Here is a 20,539-nt window from a genome sequence, read left to right on the forward strand (position 1 = left end):
CCAGACTTTACATGTGTTGATATTTGCAAAGGCCACATGGTCACATACTTGGTAAGCCCTGGAGTCCAGCTCTGTCATTCAATGGATAGGAAGGCCCTGCCTGGCACTAGGCTCCTGCCCACCAGCCCTGGGCCCTGTCTTTGTTCCTGTTGGCTCTGATTTGAGTTCCTAGAGCAGAGGGCCTGGATGGCAGGTCCCCAGGGACAAAGAGGCCTCAGCTGTCTGCTCCCTACAGAGCGACCCACAGTAAAAGCAAGACAGCCTAAATGAGACCAGTGCAGATCACTGCAACCCAGGACAGGCCATAGAGGAACCAGGAGTTCAGATTAGACACTTGCTTCTTGGAAGAAAAGCTATGACCATCCTAGACAGCATATTAAAAGCAAAGACATTACTTTGCTGATAAAGATCTGTGTAGTCAAAGCTATGGTTTTTTCACTAGTCGTGCATGGATGTGGGAGCTGGACCATAAAGAAGGCTGAGCACCAAAGAATTGATGCTTTTGAACTGTGGTGTTGGAGAAGGCTCTTGAGCATCCCTTGTACTGCGAGGAGATCAAACCAGTCCATCCTAAAGGAAATCAGTCCTGAATATTCATTGGAAGGACTGATGCTGAAACTGAAACTCCAATACTTTGGCCACCTGATGTGAAGAACTGACTCATTTGAAAAGACCCTGATGCTGGACAAGATTGAAGGCAGGAGGAGAAGGGGATGACAGAGGATGAGATGGTTGGATGGCATCACCGACTCAGTGGACATGAATTTGAGCAAACTCTGGGAGATAGTGAAGGACAGGGAAGCTTGGAGTGCTGCAGACCATGGGGTTGCAAAGAGTGGGCCACGACTAAGCGACTGAATAACAACAACGTAGGGAACCCACAGACCAATGCAGACCAATGCAGAGCAGAGAGAACTCACTATACTGGCCACTGAAAACAATACAGACCAGGTCAATCCAGGAAGCTGCCTGTACAGACCAGTGCTGGAATCAGACAAGCAAGCTGTGTTTTAGTCTCCCCTCCCCTGTGTTTCAGTGGAACAAAGGAATCCCTGCCCCCACCCAGCCCACTCTATTTCTTTTCACGGCCCTCAGTGGCCTTCAGAGAACTGTAGACTTCCAGACAGGGAACAGACAGCCACAGATTCCCTGTGGCTGCCTGAGCTCGAATGGAGATTTGGGGTTGCAGGGAGGAGACTGAGAAAAGAACCTTATCATGGCTGAGCTGTTGCTGATGGCCTGGGCTGCCAGGGAAGTGGTGACCTCTGTGTCCTGGGGAGGGTCCAAGCCAGATGGCCTTGGGGTGGTGTCCTAGAGAGAGCCACCTAAGGTGTCAGGACACCATGCTCTCCGAGGACTCTCCCAAGCTGGCCTCTAGGGCTGCAAGTGAGAGTAGCTCAGTCGTGTCTGACTCTTTGAAACCCTATGGACTAGAAAGTCCATGGAATTCTCCAGGCCAGAATACTGGAGTGGGTAGCTGTTCCCTTTTCCAGGGGATCTTCCCAACCCAGGGAGTGAAGCCAGGTCTCCCGCGCTGCAGGCGGCTTCTTTACCAGCTGAGCCATCGGGGGAGGCCTGGAGTAAAACCAGAGGTGCCCCGAGATGTCATCAGCTTCATTATTTCTTTTACCCGCTTCTTCTCCCCACAAAGGTCAGACCCGCCCTGGTTCACACCTGAGGGCTGGGTTAAGGAAAGGGAAGATGGGCTAGAAGCTGTATGACCAGATCTCTTTCCCTTTTCAGGCTTTAGTTTCTCCATCTGGACTAAGCACTGGGGCCTGGATACTAGTGGGGCCAGGGCAGGGCTGGGCTCTGAATTCTCGGCAGCCCAATACTTGGAGGAGTCCAAGCTGGGTGACGATGTACCCCATGCCCCTGTTGGAGCTATCAGCAGGAAGGGCGTGTGCTAGACAGACAGAAAAGCCCCTTCCACCCACTGGGGAGGGTACAGCAGGGAGACAGGGCAGCTGCCTCTGCTGCCCACACAATCTCATTATGGAAAATTCCCTCTATTGACTCAGCTTTAATCAGGCAGGCTGCCCTGGGCATCCCCCCCAGGTTTCTGCTGGGCCGGGTGAGATCAAAGAGAGAGTCGGGCTGGGGGCTGGAGCCTCGTCTGCCATTCCCATCGATCCAGATGCGCCTCTCGTTGCTAGGCAACTGCCTCCAGTCTCTTCTGGTCCTTCTTTCCCCAGGGGCTGCAGGATCGGGCAGTAAAGGGGGAGAGAGACCCCGCATTCATTCTCTAAGTCTTCCCTTACCAAGCTCGAGATCTCTGTCATCAAGCCGGGAGCTTTCCTCACGCCCTGAAGGACCCCTCATCCTGGGAGCTTGACTCTCCCACCAAAATGGACCTCTTTCTCCCCTCACATTTGTATTCATTTCCAGAATACTTGAAACCCACACCTCCTATGCCCCCCTGTAAGCACATCAGGAAGCTAGGCCAGGGATTCACCAGAGAGGAGAAGGGACCCTCTGGAGTAGCAGGGGTGGTGGTGGGGGGTGGTCAGTGAAAAAGTCCAGATGCAGCTGCAGGCTACCATCTTCCAGCTCAGCATCGGACTAGATGTGGGAGCCATTTAATCTTGAAAGAATGGTTCTGAAGACAAATTCACACTTTCAGTTTTGAGTGGGTTGCCTTTTTTTTTTTTTCTTTCTCCAAAACGTAGGATGCATTTCATAGTAGTTTTTTCTTTTTTGTTTCAAGTGCTATAATTTAAAACTGTAAGTTGTGTTTTAAAACAGGTATAAAAATGTACTGTGGGTTTTGGGGGCTGTCATTGACTAAATAATGCAAATCGGATCATTTTATCACGGTTTAATATTTTGCATCGTTGATATACCCTATACTGCTTCATCTTTCCCTTTTTAAAAAACCGAATGTGTGCACGTCATCCCCACAGTTGTTAGGTGGTGACCTACTTATATCACGGCTTATTTAGGATTTTAAGGTCTCTCCCCACTCTGAGGTCTTTGCAGCCCTTGGGGATGGAAAGTACTCACTCTTGCCTCTGGTACTTGATCGGACTTTTTGTTTTGTTTAAATGCAACTATGGGAAAGGAAGAGGTGCTGCAATTCCCAAAGCATGAAGACCCAGGGCTCAGGTGTCCGAGGACCATCCCCATGAACTGCCAGGAGAGGCAGCACCTGGGCAGCCGTCCTGCCCCTGCCTGCTGCCTGCTCCCCCAGCCCCACCGGGCACCGACAAGTCCGCCCCACGCCCCTGCCCAGACCCAGTCACATGCTTCAACTCTGAGAGGCACTGCTTTCCAGGGCCCTTGACAAATGGTAGCCAATTAATGTCAATTAATCTGATTAGCCTAAATAGTTAATTAAGCAGTTAATTAACAACATCATTGACAATAACCTATGGCTCTCAAGGGATGGTGGGTGGGAGGCAGGGATGGCAGGGGGGTGTGGGGGGCCCTCCTTGCTCTGGGAAAGGACAAGCCTCATAAGTTCACAGGGAGAATGGGGGTCACTCTGGCAGCTGCGGCCTCTCCGAGTCCCCACCTGGCTCTGCCTTGGGCCCCAGAATCTTCATCAGGGGGTTCGACCCCACCCTGGCCACAACCCCTTCCCCGGCCCCTGGCCAGATCTGAGTGAGTCTGATTCTATGAGAGGCTGAATCTCAGCACAGCAGAGGAGGCAGAAAGGCATCCTGTCCGGGAAATGGTTCCACCCCAAAGTCCAAGCAAGGAGGTCCCCCTCTGCTGCCATGCCCGGCCCCACCCCAGTCCGTACACCTCAGAGTTTACAACCCCCACCAGGGCCCTGGATGCACCCTGGCTGCGGAGCAGTCTTGGAGGGGAATTGCCCATTCTACAGATGAGAAAACTGAGCACCTCCCATGTGCCAGGCCTTGTGCTTGCTCTGGGCACCTGCGACGAGGAACTGCACAGGATCGCTGCCCTCAAAGGGCTCCTCATCTGGGATGTCACAGAACAGCACAGCCTCTTTGCTGGGTGACGCTGCTGACATCAACAACCTCTCTTGTGCTTCAATAGCCTCCGCTGTGACCTGACTCTGTTGTAAGACGTTGCAAGGACTAAATGAGTTAGGACGTGTGAAACTCTTGCGACGGTGCCTGGCACATGCGAGATGCCAAATGGGTGCCCCCGATGGTTACCAAGGGAGGCAGCCAGGAGGAGAGAGTATAAAAGGTGGGGTGAGAAAGAGGTGGCACCTGGGGGCTTGGAACAAGGCGTGGTGCAAAAGACACGGGAGCAGAGACTGAAGGTCAAGGAGGTAAAGAAAGCGGAAAGAAGAGCATGCAGGCAAAGGAAAGAGCATCTGCAAAGCAAAGAGGCCCCGATTCTCACTGCTAGCATGGGTAGTCCCCGGGGAGCCCCTTCGCTGACCACCTGGCACTATCTCAACATGGTTAATCGGCTCTACTCCAGTATAAAATCAAACGTTAAAAAAAAATTCAGACCCCGCCCAGGCCCTACAATCAGGCTCTACATGGGCGGGTCCCAGGAACCTGCTGTTCATGGACTGTTCTGGAAATACCGAGGCCAGAACTCTGCACCTGGAGACCGTGGTTGCCGCTGTTCTGGGTGTCCCAGCTGCGGCAGGGGAGGTCCCAGGCCACATGATCTGTGTCCTGAAAGCTTACCGCCGGCCCCCGTCCACTCCATCTGTCCAGTCCTGCCTGCCCTTCAGAGATGACCTTCCTGAAACTGCTCTGGCCATGTGCTTACCTGCGGGAAACCTCTCTTGGTTTCTCTGCTGCCTGCAGGAGAAAGCCCAGACTCTGCAACCTGGCATTAAGGCCCCTCACGAGGCCTCCCTCTCCCGCCTGACCCCATGTTCCTTAGCCTCTCCAGCCACCCTCTTCCCCAAGTGCCCGGGACTCTTCCTGCCTCCAGGCTGTTCCTTCTGCCAGAAATGCCCTTCCGCTTTCTTCCCCCTGGCAGACCTGTCCTCCTCTGGGGACCATCTGTGAAGCTGGCTCCAACATCAACCAGGTGGGCCACCCTGCCCTCAATGCCAGTGCCCCAGAAGCTCTCTGGATGGTCCCACATAACCTGTATTCCATCCTCAAATAGTCACCAGCTCTTGGGCCTGACTCCCCACTAGACTGAGGGTGGCTCCTGCCTTTCTCCAGTGCTGAGCACAGGGCTTGGAGATGACAATGATAACTGAGTGTTTTAATTCAGAGGAGCTGCTGAGCTCATGTTTGATGAATGAATGAATGACCGTCCCTACTTTCTGATGTATGAGGAGCAGAGGACAGAGGAAGAGAGAATTTGGGAGGCAGGGAAGAGAGGTGTTCTGGGGTCAATAAGGGATGGGTCATAAGAACAAGGGAGCACAAGAGAGACTCTGTCAGGCAGGGAGCGGAGACAGGGCTGCCTGTAGGCGAGACCTGCTGCAAGTCCCAGCTTCCGCTCCATCCCAGTCTGGCCACCCACTGGGAGAAGAGGTGGTTGGGCCCCTCTGCCCGGCCTGAAGCCCACCTCCCCAGCCTGCTTCTTCGGTGCTGACAGCTGTCAGCCACTTCCCCCCGCCCCCCACTCCAACTCCGACCATGCCCAGACCCCTGCCCCCTGGTAAGCCTGGCCTAGATCCACCCCTGTCAAACCTCCTGGGGGCACATCCCCCACACCCGCCCCACTGCAGCTGTGCCCCCTAACCCCGGCCTCCTACCCTTGGTCTTTCTCTCCATCATCCTCCTGCCCAAGGCAGCCAGATCGGGCTTCCTTAAGTGCGGGTCTGATCATGACACTGCTTCAAAGCCTTCTCTGACTCCCATCCCTTTCCAAACCAACGCCCAGCACTAACAGTGGTTTTCAAGGTCCTTCAAGACCAGACCTGGCTGGCCACACCCCTGGGGTTGCCCTCTAGCTTCAGGCATCCCATGGCTAAGTTAGATCATCGACTGTCCTCTTAGTTCACTGGGACTTCTCATCCCTGGGCCGTGGCCCCCACTGTTATAAGGAGTGCCTTACCTTGACTTTCTCTGTCTGGCACCTTTTCTGTCTCTCTCCAAAGCCCAACTTGAAGGTCTCTCTCCCTAGCACCTCCTCTGGCTGTCCACATCTCTGTGGACATCTTAGTCCCTAGCAGAAACTCAACGGCCATCCCTCAGTTCCCTCATGCCTCCCACTCCTACTAGCGTGGGAGCTCCTCAAGGTGAGGGCGGGTGTCTGCTTCATGGCTATGTCCCCGCTGTTCATACGATGCCGGGAAAATAGGAGGCACTCGGTGGATGCTAATGGTGTGGTCTCACTCAAGTGACCGCCACCTCTGGGCAGTGCATTGGGTCTTGTCCCTCCTTGGGTGCCTTGGCACTCACCACCCGAATCTCTTGTCAGCGTGCCCCTGGTGTTATTATGCCCATTTCACGGGGAAGGGAAACAGACCTGATTGTGGAGGTGAGTGTCTAGATGTGACCAGAGCCCAGGAGATTGGCAGTCGCCTGATTCCCAGTTCTGAGCTCCTTCTTCTAAGGTCTGAGTGGGTCCAGGTTCTCACCCCGCCCAGGGGATGTAGGGCTGTCTCCTGCTCCACCTCCCCCGGCAGCCTTGGCCCTCCCCTGCCATGGTCCCTGGCAGAGGGAGGCAGGCCCCCCTCCCTGCCCCAGTCCCCAGCTGACCCTGGCACAGGCCCCAGCGTCATCCTCCCCAAGGGAAACCCATGACCAGCAGACCCCCAAGGTGTGCCCCACCCAAGAGGGTAGGAGGAGAGCAAGTCCCTCCCCACCCCCGCAGCTCTCCCTGGCTCCCTGTGAAGCTCTCCACCAGTGCCCAGTGTTCATCTGGCCTGGAAAAGTAGGCTTTTTGCAGAATCTTTAAAGATATCAGAAAATTCTCACTATAGAGTGAAAAATAGCACGCCCACTTAGCTCAACAGGGTGTTCCCAGTTATTTAACGCTATGTATCTATGATCACACGGACAAAGTCCTGGTAGGAAGGACCCGTTTGTTCACAGTGGGACCACACATGCCCTTTCTCTCCTTGGTTTTTCTATCTCCTGAGTCTAACCCAATGAGGATGCACCATTCTTAACATCAGAAGAATTCAACGAAACTTACTTGTCTCCATCCTAGGGAGTTTGGGGGGATGGGGGTGGGGATGGGGCTCAGTCCTAGGAGAGATCTCAGAGCCATCCATTCTGGATGCTAGAAACGGGCAGGCTAAGGGCACCCCCCTCCCACCCCACCCCACCTCAGCTCAGTAAACTGCTTGGGCCTCAGGGTCCGATTCCCTGGGCTCAGGTCCCCCTCCAGTCCTCCCAGGCCCCGGCAGGATGCTCCAGCTGGCACAGCAGCCTCTGCAGTGGGCAGGAGGCCAGGGCGGGGGCGGCAGGATGCTGAGGCCAGGCTGACTGCCGGGGAAGCAGCGACACAGACGGATGGGCGGGCGGCTTTTGGCTATAAGCGAGGAGACCCTGGGGGTTGGGGGGCTGCTCTGGAGCCCGGGCACACGTGGCCACTGAGGTCTCTCTCTCGGGCACAAGGGGCAGCTGGGGCCTGCCTGGCTCACTTGCCTAGGCCCCCTGAGAACCCTGTCCTGGATGACACAGAGTCAAGAGAGCTGACGCCCTCCTGTTCTCATGACCCAGAAGAAGGTGAAGGGAGGGGAACCCAGGGGTGTCAGCGGGCACGAGGCCCCAGTGAAGACCTCGGCTGGGCCAGGCTGGGGTCTGTAACTGTCGGTAACAGTCCCTCCCCATCACGGGCTCCTCCTGCGCTCTCACTCTGCCCCCTCCCTTCTCTAACCCCCTCCTCCTCTCTGATCTCACTCCCCTCTACTGAGCCCCGCTCCCCTCTTCTAACTCCTCTCCACTCATGGTTACCCTCCTTTCTCTGAGTACCACCTCCCTGCACCTCCTCCCCCTTCCTGAGCCTCCGTGACACACGGAGTTGCCTGCCTTCAGCTGGGGCCCTCTTCCTTTCTCTCCTCAATCCCTTTCCCCTCTCACTGAGCCCAGATGTTGGAATTGAGAAGGAACTCCCCCATATCTTGCCCGGTTGCTCCTCCCCCAACATAGCCTGAACCAGAACCAGAGGCCCTACCGACCCACTCCCCTGGCAGGGCTCTGCCGCTTTTCTTTAGAGCGTCAGCTGCAAAGTCTCTTCCTCTCCCCAAGATTCTAAAAATAAGCCTCCACCACTGTACCCCAGCTGCTCCCCTGGATGTAGGACTCATGTATATGTGTCCTGTTGGGGGAGGTTCCTGGGATTTCCTGAACAACTCAGGAAGGAGTGTGGAGAGCATCTTTAGTGTCCCTGGGGGTCACCTCAAATCTTGGGCCAGGAGGGCTTCATCCTGGCTCAGCCACAGAACCACGATCTCCCGGTGAACCACTGGGCCTCTTCCAGCCACATTTTCCACTTTTGAGTTAAGACCCCAGGTTTGTAATTTGGAGGGATGTGGGTGCATGGGCCAAGTCGCTTCAGTCACGTCCAACTCTTTGAGACCCAATGGACCATAGCCTGCCAGGCTCCTCTGTCCATGAGATTCTCCAGGCAAGAATACTGGAGTGGGGTGTCATGCCCTCCTCCAGGGGATCTTCCCGACCCAGGGATCAAACCCACTTCTCTTACATCTCTTGCATTGGCAGGCAGGTTCTTTACCATTCGTGCTACCTGGGAAGATCCTAGGATGGGAATGGGTGAATTTTAAATCTCAGTTCCAATGAATAAACCTAACCTTCATACACTGGGGGTGGATTCTACCTCTGCTGATGGAATCACAGGGTTCCTGACACACAGATTTATGGAGCAGAGAGATCTTAAAATCTTAGTGCTGGCAGGGCCTTGGGCAGGGGGCCGGGGTGGGGTGTCATCTGGTCAAACCCTTTTATTTTATGGTTGAGGACATTGAGGCCCGGAGACAGGAAGGAACCTGTTCAAGCTCACACAAGGAGCCAGGGTCAGAGATGGGCCCAGAAAGAAGATCCTTGAACTTCATCACATGCCCCCTTCCCCCACCCCCATCCACCCCCTGCCAAGCCCCAGTGCCCTGGCTGATCCTCACGCAGGAGAGCCTGGGAATGGAGGACAGAGTGGCGTTGTGGGAGCCACCTGGGCCCCTGAGGCCGTAGCCTGGGATTGCGCCAAGACCTCGCTCCGTGACCTTGGGAACATCACGTCACCTTCAGGTCTCATCTTGCTCCTCTGTGAAAGGGAGATGGTGGCAGCTTTGGCACCCGGTTATGTGAGCACGGAATGAGATAATGCGTGAGAAGTGACAGGCCCGTGGCAGGGGCTCAGAGTGTGTGTAGGAGTTAAGGAAGGCGGTGTGGGGGGGCTCTCCCCCATCACCTCAGAGGCACCCTGGCTGGCTGCTGGGACAGGAGGAACTACAATTCTGCCCCACTGGCAGCAAGAAGAAGGCAAAGGAAAAGCTGGTAGGGGAGGCCGACCCCAGCAATGGTGGCAGTTTCTCTGGACCATGGCCTCATCACAGTGATGAGGGCTGACCACCCAGAGAGGAACAGGCGGCCACAGGCTTGCCGAGGTCAGCAAGAGGCTGGCAGGCAGAAAAGGTGAGAGTGGGTGGGGCAGTGAGCAGATGGGCCTGCCAGACCCAGGCTCTCTCTCTGGCAGGTGGCAGGGTGGCAGGGGTGGGTTGTGGTGGGGGCACACAGTTGGACAATTCAAAGCGTGTTCCACCTCCAAATATCCCAGCGACCTTGGGGGAGTCAGTTCCTCACTGCATCACACCTCCTCACCCATATGCCTCAGGCTTCTCACCTGGAAAGCTGGCGTCATGAATCAAGAAACTGACATTTAGCTGGGTCTTGATATCAAGGGGCCAGGACAGGATATCAGCTCCACTCCTGTCCCAGGGAAGACAGCTTGGGTGGCTTCATGACCTTGCGAAAGTCATTCAAGTCTCATTTCTCAGTTGTGAAATGGGGACATTGATGGCTTCCTTGTTAAGTTTTCATGAGGATGAGCTGAGTTAACTGTAGCCTATATGGTGCCTGATATGAGACCGTCAGCCAGTGTCCACCCATTCTGGGAAAAGGAAGATATGCTTCAAACAATACTGAAAACTTTTCCCTCTTTGCGTAGCTTCTCCTTAAAAATTCTTACTTGCATTTGATTTGCTGAAACTTGCCCAGCATTGCACAGCTTAAAACTAGTTTCCTATCCAATAAATAGTTGAATTATTTCTTTGACCGCCAAAGTAGATACTGTTAATGCTATACCTGTTTTACAAATTGGGAAACAGGCTCAGAAAGGTTAAGTGGTTTACCTGAAGTCACACAGCTTAGATGTGAACCCATGTCTCTCACACTTCAAAGTCCATGACTTTCTACCCACTCAGCTCTACCTTTTAAAATCCAAACCACTCTTTATTCGCTCTTCAAGAATTCCTCCTCCATTGCTCACAGGAGAGTGGGATGGGGCGTAAAGTTAGGGAACCGAAAAGCTGATGTTGTGTGGGAGCAATTTCTGAGCCAGCTTGGTCCTATTTCTGGCTGGGGAAGGATCTGACACCTGCTGGGACCATGACCTTAAGATGTTCCCTCTACAGAGAAATTCTCCAAACCCTGCTCAGGTCTCCATCGAAGAACCTGCCTTTTCTCTTGTCATGGGACAAAAGGCCAACCCAGGGCCCTTGAGGCCAGAAGTGGATGAGTGAGTGAGGTCTTTGGAGAGTGAGAAGTTATGTTTGGGATAGAGCACAGACACTGGAGTACCAGGTCAGACCTGGGGTGCCCTTCTCTTGCTCCCCTTCAAACCCATCCCCACAATGGACCTGCCGCCAGGAGCAGGAACTGCAGGAGGCTTTCGACTGTCCAGGCAGGAGCTCTGGCAGGGAGGGTGAGGAGGAGGCAAGAAAGAGGCTGCATCTCTTCTCTCTCTCTCTCTTTTTAAACCAAGAATTTGTTCTGGGGTTGGTCGAACTCACTGTGAGCCCCAGAAACCCTCCCTGGGCACCTAGAGAGACCACAGAGAACCCCCCTCCCAAACTCCTAATGGTTATTATCTCTTCTGTGTCCTTCATTTTCTCCCCAGTGAGAGAGTAAATGCCATCCTGTGTGAGACCCAGTTCTTGTTGCCAGCTTCTGCCTCCCCAGGGGCATTTGGGCAGCTGGGAAAGGGGCCAGACTGTCCCTGATGCTGCCACCCTGTGCTGGACAGAAGCCCAGCATTCAGGTGGGGGCCTGCTCCCTTCATCCCTCCCAGTGACCAGCATCTCCACAGGGTCTCTTCACTGGTCTTTCCCTTCCCTAGGGAGCAGGTCCTTCTTCTCAATTGCGAGAGGACAATTAGACTGCAGTTGGGTGCCTCTCTAGCATCCTTATGGACCAGGCCGTGGTCATTTAAGCTCAGTGGAGTCCTGCCTGTGACCCGGCAGGGTTCTCACTTTCTCCATCCCTCTCAGTGAAATGAACAACGTTCCTCATCTCTGTTCCCCAGGTGCCACTCACCCCCCGACCAAACACACAGACAGTCCCCCACCCACTACCGTCCGCTCTGGGTTCCGTGGACTCTGGGCCCTGGCCCAGCTGGAGAGGCCCAAGATCCAACCCAGCCCCAACCCCTCTGGGAAATGCCCCCGCCCCAGCCGGGGCTCTCACCTTCCTGCTGACTGCTGAGCTCCGCCGGGTGCTGGAGCCAGGCCCTCTGGTCCCGCTTGTCTGGGTGGCCTCCGGGCCGCCTCCTCGGCTCGGCTCGGCTCGGCAGGATAGCTCCGCGGCCCCCGCGGCCCCGCGCCCTCCGTCTCCCCGCGGGCGCCGCCGCCGATTGCTGAAATGCTGGACAGCGCACCACCATGGAGGCGGCCTCCCAGCCCGCCGTTTGCCGGCCAGAGCGGCCCAGCACCTACAGCGCCCTCCACAGGCTGGAGGCCGCCCGCCTCCGAGGCAAGAGACTGGGAGTCTGTCGTGGAGGAGGGGGGATTGGGAGAAAGAATCTCCACTGCAGTGACCAGTTCCACGACTTAGGGGTCGGGGGCGGGGCAAGAGATCCCGCTGGGATGCCCCCTTTCATCGTGCATCCTGGTGGCCTGACCGAGGCCAGGCGGGGTGGTGGGAGACATCCCAAAGGAGGGAGGTTTTTGAGAACGGGATTTCTGGACCTTCCCTAGTGCTGCGTTGGCTGTCTGGAGTCCTGAGTTCAAATCCCCCTTTGGTTACTCTCTTCGTGACCTTGGAAGCCTGTTATCCTGCAGCTTCCGCCTGCGTTTCCTTGGCTGGACAGTGAGCCGGCTGAGTGGAGGGAACTCAGGGGTGGGGCGGGCTCTGCAAGGAGCATTGGAAGCACGGAGGACTTTCTGTCGTGGGAGGAGGCCAGGAAGGACAAAGTTTTTGCTTGGAGCCACGAGCAGTGACCCTGTGCTGTCTTCGGAGGCAGGGCTGAAGTCCCAGAGCAGGTCGCAGGCTGGGGAGGGACGGCGCGAGGCAAGGGAGATACTTGGGGTGCAGATTATAAGAAGGCCCTTTGTGGGACTTCTCTGCTGGTCCAGTGGTTAAGAATCCGCCTGGCAGTGTGGGGGACCGGGGTTTGATCCCTGGCCAGGGAACTAAGATCCCACATGCCCTGGGGCAACAAAGCCGGTGTGCTGCACCTAGAGGCCTGTGGGCCACAGTGGAAGATCGTCACACTGCAACTAAAACCCGATACAGCCAAAATTTAATAAATATTAAAAAAGAAGAAGAAGTACACCTTTGCATGACACTGAGAGTCACCCAAGTAAATGTTTGCTGTGAATCTGCACGGGTTTGTGTGTGTGTGTGCCCATCTGTATATATGTGTGTCTTCTTCTGTATTCCGTCTGTACCCTCCTCCCCTCCCCTCTCCTTGCCCCCAGGTTTCTTCACCTACTGTATGTCTTTGGAGTGTATGTTGGGGTCTGTGTGTGAGTGGTTGGGATCCGGGCACTGCAGGCCCACTGGGTCTGCAGAACAAAGCTTGGGGGTAGGGGAGAAGGGCGGGCTACAGCTGCTGCTGCCGTTACTGCAGCCCCATAGCCCCAGGGGCGAGTCCTCTGCTGGTCTCTTGCCTTCTGGCTGCATGAATATTTCATATGCTGGGGCCTTGAGCTGGCCTAGCACCAGTGTGTTTGCTCCCCCTGTCTGGGAGGGGGCTGCCCCCTTTTGCCTGGCTGGGATTCCCAAGGCAGAGCCGGGAGTAGGCAGATCAAGGGCTGGGAGAGGGCCCCTTGCCTGGGGAGCCATGGCTGGGTGTGTGGAGGGGCGAGGGTAAAGGAAGCCATAGGAGGAACGGGGGTGCGGCACCCTCCCAGGGTGAAGCCCCTGCCTTAAGTGAAGTCACGTTAGTATTTTGAAATCAGTCACTGCACATGATTCGGTTCCTGACCAGCGCCAGCCTCAACTCTGTTTGGGGCTAGTGCCTGGGAACACACTGCTCCAAGCTGGGCAATCCTCTTCCTGCCCTCCCCTCGTCTGCCTCTGCAGCCCCTGCTCCCTGGATTCACAGTGGGAACTGCTTTAGTGGAGAAGGGCAGAGGGACCTGTAAGCAGGCTTCCCCAGCTGCCTTGGGCCCTGTCTTCTACCAGGCCTGGGATGACGGAGCCTTGGAAACCTAGGCAGCCTCTTAGCCCCAGTCACCCCCTCTGCCCTGTACTCCCAGTTCAGAGGAATGGACCTCTATCTTGGTTTCCCTACCAGCCTGCCAATTTTCCAAAAGGAGCCCCTTCCTTTGTGTTACTTATTTCAGCCAATGGCATGGCCACCTGCGCTGGTTTTCCTCTGCTTGCCCCTCTGGCCCCTGCTCCTCCTTCTCTGCCCTCTTCTGGGTCTTGGGAGGCTGACCTCTGCAGGTTGATTACCCAGGTTCCCTTGTTCTTGGCTGCCGACTGGGTTCATCTGAGGGGACGCATCCCCAGCAGAACGAAGGGCGGGAGGAGAGAGGTTAGGTGTTATTCCCCTGCCCAGTTCCTCTCCAGCTCGGGTCCAGTGTCCCCACATCCACCTCTCCATTCTCCTGGGCAAGCTCTGGCATTAAGTTTCCTCCCGGTGGCACTTCAGGCCTGGAGGTGCTAATGGATCCCGCTGTGATAAGTTGCTGGGTGCTTCTCTGTCCCTCACTGGTCCATTCTCCTATCCCCAACCCCATCTCTGTGTTTAGTCCCTTCATCAGACTCTCTTCCATTAAACTTTTGTAAGTGCTGGTGACTTCATTCTGGGTCCCTGGCCCATCATCTTCCCTCTTAAGTCCAGTCTCTAAGTCAGAACCCTGTGAGTCTTTGAGCTTTCCAATTCCCCCTTCTCCCTGCAGACCTTCTACCTCCTTGAACTGTGTCTTTTCTTCACCACCAGGGTGTCTGCCTGGCCCAAGCCTGGGTCCTGGATGCCGGCTAGTGCCTGTTCCCTCCCCACTCACTCTCCCCTGAAACATACATCTTTGCTTGGCTAGCACTCAATCAATGAACCCTTCCAATGAACCTCACAAAATAGCATCTCCCAGTCCCACACTATCGTTCTTTATTATTCTCCTTTAAAAAAGTTTATTGTGGTAAAATATTCATGACATCAATCGGCCATTCTAAGTGTTTACAATTCAATGGTGTTAAGTATATTCACATTGTTGTACAACCATCGTCCAAACCCAAGCTGAAACTCTATCCGTGAAACTCCCCTGGTACCCTCCGTTCTACTCTCTGTCTCTGTGGACCTGACAGCACTAGGGACCTCATGTCAGTGGAATCATGCAGTGTTTGTCTTTTTGTGACTGCCTTATTTCACTCAGCAGAATGTCCTCAAGTTTCTTCCATGTCGTAGCATCAGTGGACTTTTGGGTTGTCGCCACTTTTTGGCTATTGTAAATAATGCTGCAGTCAACATGGGTGCACACATGTCTGAGTCCCTGCTTTCAATTCTTTGGGTTAATACCTAGGTGGAATTATTGGATTATGTGGTAATTCTCTGTTTAATTCTTGGAGGAACCACCATACTGTTTTCCATAGCAGGAAAGACCCTGAGATGAGAGGCTAGGCTGGGCCAGGCTGTGGTGTTTCACTCACCAAAGTTCCGAGGCCAGAGAATGACTTACAGTGGCTTTGACCTCATAATTGGCCCTGCCCTTTCTCTCTTATGGTTCCCTGGTGGCTCAGAAGGTAAAGAATCCACCTGCAATGCAGGAGACCCAGGTTCGATACATGGGTTGGGAAGATCCTCTGGAGAAGGGCATGGCTATGCACTCCAGTAACCTTGCTGAAGAATTCCATGCACAGAGAAGCCTAGCGGGCTACAGTCCGTGGGGTCACAAAGAGTTGAACATTATTGAGCCACTAACACTTTCTCTTTTCCTCTGCCCTGTCTCTGACACCCTCTCTCAGTGCCAAGCTGCGTCTGGAACGTGAATTCCATGATGGTGGGGCTGTGTTGTGCCCACCTCCCATCACCCACTCTAGCTTGGAGGATGCAAGAATCATTGCTTACTGAGCTGAGTTGTCTGGTTTTCTATCTCCAAGCTGCTCTCTGTTCCCCACACCCATCTCCCACTTCAGTTTTTTTTTTTTTTGTTTCTGTTTTTGTTTTTGTTTGTTTCTCTACTCCTCAGTGGAGTCCTCCCTTTCTCTCTGGGTCTGCCTTGTCTCTTTCCATTTATCTTTCTGTACGATGAGCCCCCTGGGGGCACTTGACTGAGGAGCCAGCACCCTCTCCTCTGGCACTTCTCAAAGTGTTTTTTCCACTCTCTGCATCGAAACCACCTTAAGTGCTTATTGAATGTGTTGGTAACAGAGTCTCTCTCCAGACCTACTCTAATGGTTATCTACTGCTGTGTAACAAACACTCCAACACTTAATGACTCAAAACAACAACCAATATTTCACAAGTTTGTGGGTCAGAAATTTGGGCAGTTCTTGACTATAGGATTCTTCTGCTCCACGAGGCACTAAATGGGGACACTGGGTGGTTTTCAGCTGATGGATGGGTTGTGGACTGGAAGGGCCAGAATTTCTTCATTCACATGTCTGGGGCCCTGGTGGGGACAGCTGGCAGGGCTGAGCTCAGCTCGACTCCTCTCCTTCCGTGAGTCTTCTCAGAATTCTCCATATGGTGTCTCCAGCAGAGTCGTCAGACTTCTTACACAGCGGGTGAGGGCTCTGAGAGCAAGCGTTCCAAACGACAGGAAGTAGAAATTAGAGAGGAAGTAGAAATTAACTGAACTTCTAAGGCAGGGCAAGGCTCAGCAGACACAACATCACTTTCCCCATTTCCTACTAGTCAAAGCAGCTACAGAGTCCACTCCATTTAAAGCAGTGCTTCCACAGACTTCCCTGGTGGTCCAGTGGTTAAGAATCTGCCTGCCCATGCAGGGGTCGTGGGTTCAGTCACTGGTCCAGGAACTAGGGTCCCACAGGTGCATGGATGCTCAGTCGTGTCTGACTCTCTATCACTGTATGGATTGTAGCCCGCCAGACTCCTCTGTCCATGGGGTTTTCTAGGCAAGAATATTGGAGTGGGTGGCCATCTCCTACTCCAGGGGATCTTTCCTACCCAGGGATCAAACCCACATCTCCTGTGTCTTTTGCATTGGCAGGAGGATTCTTTACCACTGAGCCACCTGGAAACCCCCGAGAACCCACATGCAGGGCAGCTAAGCCTGTGCGCCGTAACCACTGAGCCATGCTCTAGAGTCTGTGCTCTGCAACAAGAGAAACCATCGCAGTGAGAAGCCCACACACCGCAACTACAGAGTAGCCCCTGCTCGCTGCAACCAGAGAAAGCCCATGCTTTCCAGCAGCAACGAAGAACCAGCGTGACCAAAAAGAAATAAATAAAAATAAAGTGGTGGTGCTTCCTCACTCATATCCACAGGTAGGGGACAGAGATTGCCCCTCGTGATGGGCAAGGAGTTGGTGGCCGTCTTTAATCTGCCAAACCTACTGAGTCACACCCTTTGGGGGTAGACCCACAATTGTGCTCCTGACCTTGAAAAATGAAGGCTATGGCCCTCATCTGCCCAAGACCTTGCCCTCCTCATCCCCTGGGTTGTTGCTTTGCCTCACAGCTACTGGAGCACCCTGGGAGGGAGAGTCTTGAGCTGAGTCCAAAGGGTGGGGAACGTGCAACTGACCCAGTGGGAGGAGTGGGGTCTGGAGTCAGACCCAGGCCTGAAGCCCTGGTGTGCTGCTGACTAGCTCTGTGGATCTAGGAAAGTGATTTAAGCCTCACTGAGCCTCAGTCTCCTCATCTGTAAAATGGGGCCAGCAATGCCTGTCTCTGAGCGTTATGCGCCTTTCCTAATTAGAGAGCATCTCGTGGTCACAGGCTGCAGCGAACTGGTGATGCAGGTGACAGGCCAGTGATGTTCTGCTGCTTTATCTGGAAAATGACAAAACCCGGGCGTCAGGGTCCCAATACCATAGCTGTTCACTCTTCTCCTGATCCAACCCCAAATGCATTTCCCCCTGTTGTCCTTTCTCTCTCCCTGCTCCCTTCCTTGTCGCACGGCCCGCTTGGAGCCCAGCACTCTGCTGGGTCCTCTCTGCCTTCAGGGACCACCGTGCCTCTTTCTCTCGATGCCTCTCTGCCTGGCCCACTCCAGGCCTCTTCCTCTCTGTCTCCCTCTCCTCCTCCCAGCGCATCACTCTCTCATTCTCTCCGCAGAGCCTGGGAAATTGAGGAGTCCCTTGCGGCAGATGGGCAGGGCTGACCTTGAAGCAGATCTTTAATAAAAAATGAGCAGAGGCAGCAGCCTCCCTCCCACTCCCCCGCCTGCTTCCCCTGCGCTCCCCTCCAGCCTGGGCTCTCTGGTCCTTCGCCTGTAAATCTGCCATAAGGGGCCATTGCTCTGGGTTAAGCACTGCCCCCATTATGGTCCTTTTTGCTGTTGTTCAGTCTCTAAGTCGTGTCTGACTCTTTGTGACCCCATGGACTGCAGCACGCCAGGCTTCCCTGTCCATCATCAACTCCTGGAGTTTACTCAAACTCATGTCCATCGAGTCGGTGATGCCATCCAACCATCTCATCCTCTGTCGTCCCCTTCTCCTCCTGCCTTCAATCTTTCCCTGCATCAGGGTCTTTTCCAATGAGTCAGTTCCTCTCATCAGGTGACCAAAGCATTGGAGCTTCAGACTTAGCATAAGTCCCTCCGGTGAACATTCAGGACTGATCTCCTTTTGGAGGGGGGCAAGTCCCTGGGCTGTGGGAGTGTGAAGGGAAGAAGGTTTTGTTAGAATGGGTGGGGGGTCGGGGTGGGGCAGGGGTAATAGTGTAGAGAGGAAGGGGGTTCTGCTCTGAGGCTGCGGGCCCTGCCTGTCTCTGCCTTAGAGTCTTTCATGAGAATTCCCCTCCCTGCTGAGGCCTCACAAGCAGCTCAATGGTTCAGCCCCACCCTGGGCTGGAGCTGGGGGCCTGTCTTCAGCAGCCTAGGCCTCACCCGCAGACCCAGGTCCCACTCGGCCTGGGCGCAGGAATGAGAGGGACTTGCACTTTGAGCACTGCCGTATCCTAGCGTTTGGCCTCATTCCCTCTGAACCTCCCAACGAGCCCCTGGGCCAGGGATCAATGTCCCATCTCACAGATGACAACACTGAGGCTCAGAGAGGTCCAAAGCTGCTCACGGCCACCCAGCTCATACGTGACCTGGGCGATGACTTGAGCCACCGGCTCCTCCGCTCAGCTGCTGCAGAGATGCCTCCTCCTGGGTCATCCCCTTCTCCTCCTGCCTTCAGTCTTGCCCAGCATCAGGCTGTTTTCAAGTGAGTCGTTTCTTTCCATCAGGTGGCCAAAGTACTGGAGCTTCAGCTTCAGCATCAGTCCTTCCAGTGAATATTCAGGGTTGATTTCCTCTAGAATGGTCTGTACCATGCAATGTGTGGGATCTAACCAACAACTGCGGCAGTGGAAATGCGGAGTCTTAACCACTGGACCACCAGGGAAGTCCCTATGTATATTTTATTTTAATAAAAAAAATTTGTTTTAGATGCTTAGGAGAAGGGAGGGTCAGGGTGAGGAGATAAAGAGAGTAAAAGAAAACAGGAATGCAGCAGAGGGACAAAGGAAGGGGATGGGCGGGCAGAGGGCAGCCCTGCCCCTTCCCCCCGTCACTGTGGCCTGGGATGTACATTTCCTGTTTCCTCGTCGCCCATCATCTCACCATCCCACACTGGGCGCCGACTGCATCCGGGTCCAGAGAGAATCCAGGTTATCCCTGGGGGCAGGTGCCCTGGCCTGGGTCCCTCATCCCCAAGGAGTGTGCAGTGAACTCTTCTTAAAGTCCTTGAGCGCCACACCTGGCTCCACGTGTTCACACCAGGACAGGGCGGGCGGGCGAGGTTGAGGAGGGCAGGGAGGGATGCGGCCGCAGAGATGGCAGCTGAGGCTGTGACCCAGTTTCATCACCAGCCTTCCTCTGCCAGCAGAAGTGATCCCCAATCACCTGAACCTACCGTACACGTCCATGAGAAACACACACGTTGGATACACATCTCACACGTACCCCATGTACATGTCACATGCATGCAGTCCCGTACATAACCCCTTACACGTGCCCCCCCGCACACACACACTCACACACACTCATGAACACTGTTACATCTCTACACCTGGATGACCCAAACCTCAGACACACACATCACACAACTCCTGGCATACGCAGCACGCACATACTCCCACATCAACATGCGACCCGCACACGTGCATCCACGCACAGACACACACACCAACACCTCAGACCCTGGGACAGATGGCTAGAGCTGGCTTGTAGGATGGGAGGGGCACACCCACGCTGAACCTGACACCCCCCCACCCCCGCACCTAGAGGTGGGAGGGGAGCCACTGAGGGTCTCTTTTTCTTTCCATTTTATTTATTTCTTAAAATTTATTTTTCAATTTATTTTTTTGATTGAAAGATTATTGCTTTATCAAACTTTGTGGCTTTCTGTCCGACATCAGCAAGAGTCAGCCACAGGTACACCCGTGTCCCCTCCCTTCCAGACCTCCCTCCCATCCCCCTCCCCACCCCACCCTCACTGAGGGTCTCTTTGAGGGGGGGGTCTTAACCCAGGCCCCACTTATTTCATAGGGCCTTTCCTGGCTGTTCAGTGGCCCAAGAGAAGGCCACAGGCCCCACCCCAGCTGGAGCCGAAGTCAGTGAGCTGGGGGCAGGCCAGGGAGGCAGAGCCAGGGGCCTGGACCACTGCATGTGACCCTGCGCTCTGGGGAGGGGGCCGCTGGCCTGGGAGCGGCTGCCTGGGTGGGACAGGGGGAGCGGGAGGTACTTGGGAATGACCTGCTTGCGTGTGTCTGTATGTGTGTACACGCGGTGGTATAAATATGATGCATTTAATTGCACACTACCAAAAAGCCTCCTTTTTCTCCCCCTGGCCCTGCTTTAATGATCCCTCCAGGGACCCCAGCAGCCTGAAACTGCTTCCTGAATCCCGGCAGCTCAGACAAAGCCAGGCTGGCCCAGACCTGCAGGATGGCGGTGGGGGGGACCCTGCTCCTGTGCCCTGCCTGGGGCTGCCCCAGGACCCCAGCTTCCCCTCCTCCCAGCAGCCTCCACCCTCAGACCCGGAGACTCCCTCGTGGGTCCCAGGAGAGCCCTGACCACCAAGTGAGTAACATGGAAAAAGATGATCACCATTTATTG

General features: G+C 54.8%; 1 protein-coding gene across 2 annotated transcripts in view; it reads right to left on the reverse strand.

Moving 5' to 3' along the window:
- The window catches only part of SRRM3 (serine/arginine repetitive matrix 3), a 53,900-nt gene extending 42,101 nt beyond the window's left edge, over positions 1 to 11,799 (reverse strand). The window contains exon 1 of one of the 2 annotated variants that reach the window (XM_025275629.3): positions 11,550 to 11,796. In XM_025275629.3, coding sequence (XP_025131414.3) covers positions 11,550 to 11,745 — 196 coding nt within the window. In that variant the 5' untranslated portion in view covers positions 11,746 to 11,796. Of the gene's footprint in view, positions 1 to 11,549 lie in introns of both variants that reach the window. The other variant, XM_025275630.3, reaches the window with a different exon arrangement.
- Between the last annotated feature and the right edge of the window lie 8,740 nt (positions 11,800 to 20,539).

The sequence above is a fragment of the Bubalus bubalis genome, chromosome 24, assembly GCF_019923935.1.
Source record: "Bubalus bubalis isolate 160015118507 breed Murrah chromosome 24, NDDB_SH_1, whole genome shotgun sequence".
Classification (NCBI taxonomy): domain Eukaryota; kingdom Metazoa; phylum Chordata; class Mammalia; order Artiodactyla; family Bovidae; genus Bubalus; species Bubalus bubalis.